At 41.4% G+C, this 7,893-nt stretch overlaps 1 protein-coding gene across 2 annotated transcripts; it reads right to left on the bottom strand.

Moving 5' to 3' along the window:
* Window positions 1-1,087: 1,087 nt before the first annotated feature.
* LOC107747737 (zinc finger and BTB domain-containing protein 22-like) lies at window positions 1,088-6,501 on the bottom strand. Of its 2 annotated transcripts, XM_016562326.1 has the most exons (4): window positions 6,425-6,501; window positions 5,846-6,054; window positions 2,111-2,750; window positions 1,088-2,005 (listed from the first exon to the last, which is right to left on the bottom strand). In XM_016562326.1, the coding sequence occupies exons 2-4, from the start codon at window positions 6,047-6,049 to the stop codon at window positions 1,359-1,361; spliced, it is 1,491 nt and encodes a 496-aa protein (XP_016417812.1). In that variant the 5' UTR covers window positions 6,050-6,054; window positions 6,425-6,501; the 3' UTR covers window positions 1,088-1,358. The 2 variants fall into 2 exon arrangements, with proteins under 2 accessions (XP_016417812.1, XP_016417811.1); XM_016562325.1 differs by lacking the exon at window positions 6,425-6,501 and having other exon boundaries at window positions 5,846-6,197.
* Between the last annotated feature and the right edge of the window lie 1,392 nt (window positions 6,502-7,893).

Below are 7,893 nucleotides of genomic sequence, written 5' to 3'. Positions count from 1 at the left end.
GTCTAGTTGTGTTCAGTGTCTAACACGCAGTTCAGTCAGACTTTTAACGGGTGAGTTAAGGAGGGTTAACCAGCATCTAAACGGCTAAACACCTCTGGAATCCACACTTGATTTTTATATTCTTAAAACAGTGCTTCTAGAATATATTCAGATCTGCTACATATGTGGAAGTTTAGTAGATAAACAAACACTGATCTCATGGAAACATCCGTCTAGACTCTTAAAAATAAAGGTTCTTTGTTTGGCGCCAAAGGCTTCATGAAGAACCTTCAGCATCTATGGAAACACTAAAGGTTCTTTAGGCTTTTGAAATCTTCAGATAAATGATTCTTACAAGAACTGACCATTGGAAGGTTCTTTGGGGCAATGGTTCTTCAATGGCAATCCCATTTTGAAAACTTTATTTTTAGGTATTAAAAGTGGAAAAGGGTATTTAGATGATTCAAATGTTCTTCACACTAAGAAGAAACGGTTCACTGACAGGTTCTTTGGGGAACCAAAAATGGTTCTTCAATGGCATTCAATGTTAGAAACTCCTTTCGGAACTTTTAAAGCGTGTTCTTTGTTTGGCGCCAATGGCTCCATTAAGAACCTTCAACATCCATAGAACCACTAAACCATAGAACTTTATAGTGGAAAACGGTTCTTTAGATTATTCATATGTGACCCTGCAGCACAAAAGCAGTGTTAAGTCGCTGGGGTATATTTGTAGCAATAGCCAAAAATACATTGTATGGGTCAAAATTATACATTTTTCTTTTATGCCAAAAATCATTAGGATATTAAGTAAAGATCATGATCATTAAGATATTTTGTAAATCTCCTACCGTAAATATATAAAAACTTAATTTTTGATTAGTAATATGCATTGCTAAGAACTTCATTTGGACAACTTTAAAGATGATTTTCTCAATATTTAGATTTTTTTGCACCTTCAGATTCCAGATTTTCAAATAGTTGTATCTCAGCCAAATATTGTCCGATCCTAACAAACCATACATCAATGGAAAGATTATTTATTCAGCTTTCAGATGATGTATAAATCTCAATTTCAGAAAATTGACCCTTATGACTGGTTTTGTGGTTCAGGGTCTCAAATGTTCTTCACACTAAAACAAAATGGTTCTTTTAATAATCACTAACAGGCTCTTTCAGAAACTCTCTTTTGGAAACTTTACTTTTAAGCTTGTGTGAACTCTTAAAAATAAAGGATCTTTATTGGCATTGATGGTTCCATAAAGAACCTTTAACATCCACGGAACCTTCCAATTGCACAAATGGTTCTTCGCACGAAGAAAAAAAGAACTGTTGACTGAAAGGTATGTTCAATGCAAAAACCTCTTTCGGAACTTTTACTTTTAAGAGTGTATTTCCTCGTCCTGTAATGAATAATCATCCTGTTCCACCTTCACTTGTCCAGGTGCATCTGCGTCGTCATTTTGACGGCCAGGCGTCGTCGTCGTTGTCGTACCCTGGCAGCGAGCCTGATGCTTGAGGAAACTGTCTCTCCAGACGATCTTCTTACCGCAGAGCGCGCACTCGTACGGACGCAGGCCTCCGTGCGTCTTGACGTGTTTGGTCAGGTGGTGCTTCATCTTGAAGCTCTTGGAGCAGACGGGGCAGGCGAACGGACGCAGGTTCAGGTGCTGCATTTTCACGTGGCGGTCGCGCATGCTCTTCAGCGTGTACGCTTTGCCGCAGTGACAGAAGTGGACTTTGGGCGTCGCAGAGAGAGGAGAGCACGGGGAGGACGAGGACGACTGCGAGACCCAGGAGAGCTCGGACGTTCCCGGCGCCAACTGGTTGGACGTCGGCGGTGGCAAAGGACGCTGGGAAATCTGCCCCGTGGCCTTCTCGATCTCGTCGTAGGTCTCGAACGCGACGTCCATTTCGTCCTCCTCGTCTTCGTCCAGGAGCTTGGCGTCTGACAAAGTCCACTGGTTCCACAGTCCGTCCGTCTCGCCGCTCTCGCTCTCTCTGAGACGTCCGTCCGACACGACGGCTCCTGAGTGGAGACAAGAGCAGACAACAAGTCAAAAACACGTCGGTTCTCCACGTTTCCCCCTGGTGGACGGGCGCTAAACTGCAGTGATGAAGAAGCTCCACTCACCGGCCTGGTGCTCCTCACACTTAACCCTCACTTTGTCCTCATCCAGCGGCTCTCCGACTCCTTCATCCGCTTCCATCCTCCGCTGCTCCTCGTCTTCCTTCGCTCCTCGGAGGCGAGCGAGGATTCGGTGCCTCGCGAAGTCCGATGTTTCGATGGATGGCAAAGGCGCGACTGGGAACGCGTGGAAACCTTCGTCTCCCGTATTCGGGCCGCATTTGGGCTCCGTTCGGACGGGGAACGTCAGGCTGCTTCTGCTCCACCTGCTCTGAGTCGGACGCCTCCATGTGGCCAGAGGCGGTAGCGCACTTTGCGGTCGTTTTTCCAGAGTTCGTTCGCTCACCGCTCGCTCCCCGTCCTCCGGATCGGCGAAGCAGCAGTCGGAGCTGCTGGGCGACTGGTGACTGGAGGACGTCGCCCCGCCGGGGCTGACCTGAACCAAAGGTCGTGACCTCTTCAGGATGTCCGTGCACTTGTCCACGATGTGCCACATCTGCAGGAAGCTGGCCACCGTGACGTAGTTGATGATGTCGTCGCGCACGATGCTGAGCTGACCCGTGTAGGCCGAGTTTAACACGCTCTCGAAAGCCAGAGGGTCCATGACTGAGGGAAGAGACACCGTGGTGACGTTCTTCAGCAGAACCTGGCAACAGAACCGCAGTGTTCATAGCCGCTCCAGTTAGAGCTACGCCATTTGTACAGACATCACTATACTTCCCCAGCTGATTAGATCACAGTACAATAAGACAATTGTTTTGTATTTCAAGTTTAAATATGCTAGTAAAGCATTATCTAATTAAATATGTGCTAATTTGCATACATTTGCAGAACAGAAATCTGAACATTGGTTCATAATTCCCGTTTGATGTTGTCGTCATATTAAGAGTTAAAGGTTTTTGCAGAGGGGATTTGAGATTTCTCTTTTATCATAAATCAGAAAATACTGTCAACAGACAGAAAACAAACACATTTTCACCATGTTTTTAGGAGTAAATTGTATAAATCAGTGTGAATGAGTAAATGAACATATTCTGAAAGCTTCAGAATATAGATTAGATAGAAATAAAACTGTTTAGTTTGGTGTATGTAAGAGAAAAAAGTGCTTTAAAGATATGGACTGAAATCTAGAGATGTAAATAGATTAAGTGTAATTAAAATAAACACTTAAATATGTATTTTGGATGTTTTCTTTCCATTAGTCTGAAAGAAGACGTTATGGAGAAAACAATGGTTTTGCCTTTTGTGTCTCACCTTAAAATAAAGTTAAAAATATTTTTGTATTCTCAAAAACATTTCTTGTTTTACTTAAGATTGTTCTAAAGACAAAACTTAATTCCTGAAAATGTTAAGAAGAACGCAAATTTTCTGAAGTGACATCAACTATAGATAATCTAAACAATGATCTGTTGTGATTATGCATGATGTGACTTTTTGCTGAATTTGTAATTTAGGAACAACTCTACAAAAACGGGTTGTGGCTAGAAGGGATACAGCAAAAACCGGAAGCTAACATTAAATTGAATTTTCTACCTATTAGATTGTGTTTTATAAACGTCTACACCTACCCCAATCCTAAACCTACCCCTTACAACAATACAAACATAGTAATTATTGTTGTACAGTGTGAGAAAAATTACGCTATGTTGATGTGCGCATGCCCGGGAGTTTTTGCTGTATGCCATCTAGCCTTAACCACAAAAACGCACACACGTACGCAGATACACAACGAAAGAGCGCAAAAAGTTGGTGCGCAAATGCATGACACACGGCACATTAAAAAAACGCGACGCTGAGTGATGAACACCTGTCAAGCTACCCCTTAGTGAAAATTAAACATGGTTTTACTTCACTAATCACAGTTTAACCATGGTATTTGTAGTGAAACCATAGTTAATTTTCGCAAGGGAGTCGCGACGGAAATAGTGCACGCGTTTATTATGATTACAGTAACATGCCGACAGCACAAAAACACGGCATTTATGGTGTTTTTCATCGAGTTGATCAGCAAGTCTTCGGCAAGAACCGCCATACAGATTACAATTTAACTTAAAAGCTTATGAAGACCTCCGTGAATCCGGACCCAACACTCTCAAAGGAGTTTACGTTTAGTGTCGAATTCGCAGGATCTCATTAGTATGTTTTTGTACCGGGGGACCATCATGTTTAGTTTTTTTATTAAAAATTGTATAAATTCATACGAAATCACCAACCCCTACTGGGGTTTAATAACTATAACTCATTCAGAATGTTCACCTACAGTACATACTGTCAAAATAAACTGCGTTCACGTCACGTCGTAATTACCGTAATTCCAAGATGACAACACGTGACGTTCTAAGAGCTACGACTTAGACCATGTGACCACTGTACCACCTGACCACCACAAGATTCATTTAGGCACTTCTTTGGCACTACCTCTGAGTAGAACGTCACGTGTTGTCATCACAGAATTACGGTAATTATGACATAGCTTGAACGCAGCTACAGTACGATTTGTAGTATGCAATTTAGTGCATAGCCGCTGCTAGAACGGCGACAGACTTCAGATCATGAACTTCCTCAATGTCTGCCTCATTAATATTCATAGTGTTCGTACAGTCGCAATAACGTTCACATTTATTGTACATTTGTATTTTTTAACAGTCGTTATGAAAATACAGTACCAGTTTTAGACAACTACCCAGCAAACACAGAACATTCCCCTAACGTTAGTTTTTTGGGGGTTTTTTTTGTTGTTGTTTGTTATTTTGAACCAAGAAATAATGTTCTAGGAACGTTCTTTTTAGGTTTTATTTTTTGCAACCATAAAATAACATTTCCAGAATGTTGCAGGGTGGTTATTTTTTAATAACCTAAAAATAACGTATAAAGAACGTTCCCTAATGGTTATTTTAGGTTATTTTGCAACCATAAAATAACGTTCCCAGAATGTTGCAGGGTGGTTGTTTTTAAAATAACCTAAAAATAACGTATAAAGAACGTTCCCTAATGGTTATTCTTAGGTTATTTTTATAACCCTGTAAACTATCTTTCCGATGAAAACGTTACCGATGTTTTTGTGTAATGGCCTATACAGAGAAATTCGTTTAATACAGCATTTACTAAAACACAGAAATTAGATCATTCAAAAAACGTTTTAAATTATAACATTAAGCCAGGGTTCGGCATAGAGTGATAACAGAAATCATAAATTCGTGGGTTTGTTTCATCTTCATTTCCTGCCCGCGCTTCGCTCGCGGAATTTAAAAATTTGCTGTAATTTCGTTTTACTGGCCAATTGACTCGTTCGTCTATCGACTGAATGCTTCAAATTAATATAGTTATAAGAGTAAATATGATTTCGGAGGGATTTAAAATACACGTGTTTTGGCGGGGTTCCCTTGGTAAAATTCGCATTCCAGGCAAAAACCGCTGACCTGGCAACACTGGCTGGATAATTACTGACGTCCAGTGGGGTAATCATATCGGTGTGAAGAGGTTAGAGGAACGTTAAAATAACGTTCTACAAACCAAAAACTAACGTTCTATTTCCGTTAAGAAAATTTTCCTGGCTCACCAAAAACAAACCTAACTGGGTAAAGCGGGATTACGATCAGGGCTTAAGCTGTCAATCAAATTCAAAAAATCAAACCGTCAAAATCTAACCGCCAAAACCAAACGGTCATAAATATGCAAATGAGGGCATTCACACAGGCTTTACATGTGTAGAGTGTGAAATCAGTGTGAAATCGTACTCACCTGGTCGTGGAAATACGGAGATGAGGCTGCCAGCACACACCGGTGCGCGCGGAACACCTGACCCTGCACCTGAATGGACAGGTCACACAGCTGACCCTCCTCGCGCTGCCGGTTCAGATTCTCCAGGACCGACGCGCGGGCGCTGGGGAAACACACCTGCAGCACCGGGCCTAGCGGAGCGCTGCGGCCGACGAGCTGCTCCATCCTGCCGGCGAGAGAAACACCCGCGACCGCGGAGGAGGTGAGAGCCGGAGCCGAACCAGGGTCTGATATCACGGGTATATGCTCACAGAAAACGGGTTCAGGCCCGCAGATCAGATCCGCTCGACCGGATCGAACTAGCATCTCATAGCAGGCTATAACAACACATCAAGAGCTTATGAGCGCTTATAAACGCACGTATGAGAGCAGGTGATCATGTGTGTTTACATCAACATGCGACAAAGATCCCATCCAACACGACTCGGCTATGCGCAGAGAAACCGCTAGCTTTAATTACAGACATGTATCCGATGTGTTAATCATGCGCTGATCAGTTTAGCGAAATTAAATATGAATGTGTTTTTAATCTCACCTTGCGTTCACTGTGATGGAGCTCTGCGGAACAGAAATAGAGACACGCCCCCTTTCCGAAGACCCGCCCCTCATATAATATACAGTACAGTCTGTGTAGTTTACAAAGTGTAATTATGGTGTTCACATAGATGCATTCAAAATGGCGCGGCGCTTGTTTTATTATAGAATAGAATAGAGTCTATAGGTGCATCAATGCAGCATCCATGTGACAGTGTCACCGCTACTGCTGTGAGCGGAAGGTCGGCGTCATGAATATTAATTAGGTTACGCCACAGGATGCTGTATCAGGAAGATTGTGCGTGCGTCATTAATATTCATGAGCTGACTCGCGCAGTACTGCGGTCCGCGTGCGCCGCTTGCTGTCTGACTGGGTTTCACAAACATCCTCCCGTGAATAAATCTTTAAAACATCCCGCGTTATAGAATCATTATTGAACACATTTAATTTAACGTTTTTGTGTTTTAGAAATTAAAGTTTTTTTTTTTTTTACTCGCTGTATTCCCCTACCTGTTCTTGTTCGCTGCTGAATTATTTAGGTATTGCGAAAACGAAACAAAAAAACATAATTAGATTATTAAAATGATGTTAATTAACTAGATCGCTCTATGTAAAATGTCCCAGATTGAACCAAAACGGCTAGCTTCATCTGTAGTCCCAGAGCAGGTTGGCGTTTGGAAAAAATAAAATAAAACCGCTCTTGTTAAATCTTTCAGATCAGTTGTTTAGAGCGATCTAGTTAATTAAAATCATTTTAATAATCTAATTATGTTTTTTTGTTTTGTTTTCGCAAGACCTAAATAAAGGGACTATGGGAAATGGAGTTCAACACATGTAACACAGAAACGGGAGAGCGCCCTCAAGTGGCCAGTCCAGGGCACCACAACCAGACACTGACAAAACATTTATTTATTTATTTAATGTAACACTTTAGTTATTAACTAGTTGTTTGTATATTACTATATTAGCCGTTTATTAGTCACACACACACAAACATTTATTTATTGTAACACTTTAGTTATTAACTAGTTGCTTGCATATTACTATATTAGCCGTTTATTAGTATTTATAAAGCACTTACTAGTGCATTATTATGCGTGACCGTATTCTACATCTTACCCTATACCTGAACAGTAATTAATAGTTTATTTAGGCAAAAGTCAATAGTTAAGTTAATAGTGAGAATTGGACCCAAAACTAAAGTGTGACCATATATATATGTCTGTGTCTGTGTCTGTGTGTGTGTGTATATATATATATAGTTCCAGGCACAGATATGAGTCGTTCCAGTCGCTGTATTATGTCTTCTGTCTAGGGTCATATGCAAAGAAGAAACATGGAAAAATAGTGTTATACCATGCAGACAGAGAACATCATCTATACAATGCTATGTGCCATGTTTTATTCACCCATCCCTCTAGAGAGATGGACACTGTTTTCTTGCTGCTGTCATCAAGTGCTTGCTAATGAGGGA

The sequence above is a fragment of the Sinocyclocheilus rhinocerous genome, unplaced genomic scaffold (genome assembly GCF_001515625.1).
Source record: "Sinocyclocheilus rhinocerous isolate Xijiao unplaced genomic scaffold, SAMN03320098_v1.1 scaffold5672, whole genome shotgun sequence".
In the NCBI taxonomy this organism is placed as follows: Eukaryota; Metazoa; Chordata; class Actinopteri; order Cypriniformes; family Cyprinidae; genus Sinocyclocheilus; species Sinocyclocheilus rhinocerous.
Note: the sequence above shows the minus strand (reverse complement) of the source record. Positions and strands in the feature narration are given on the sequence as shown.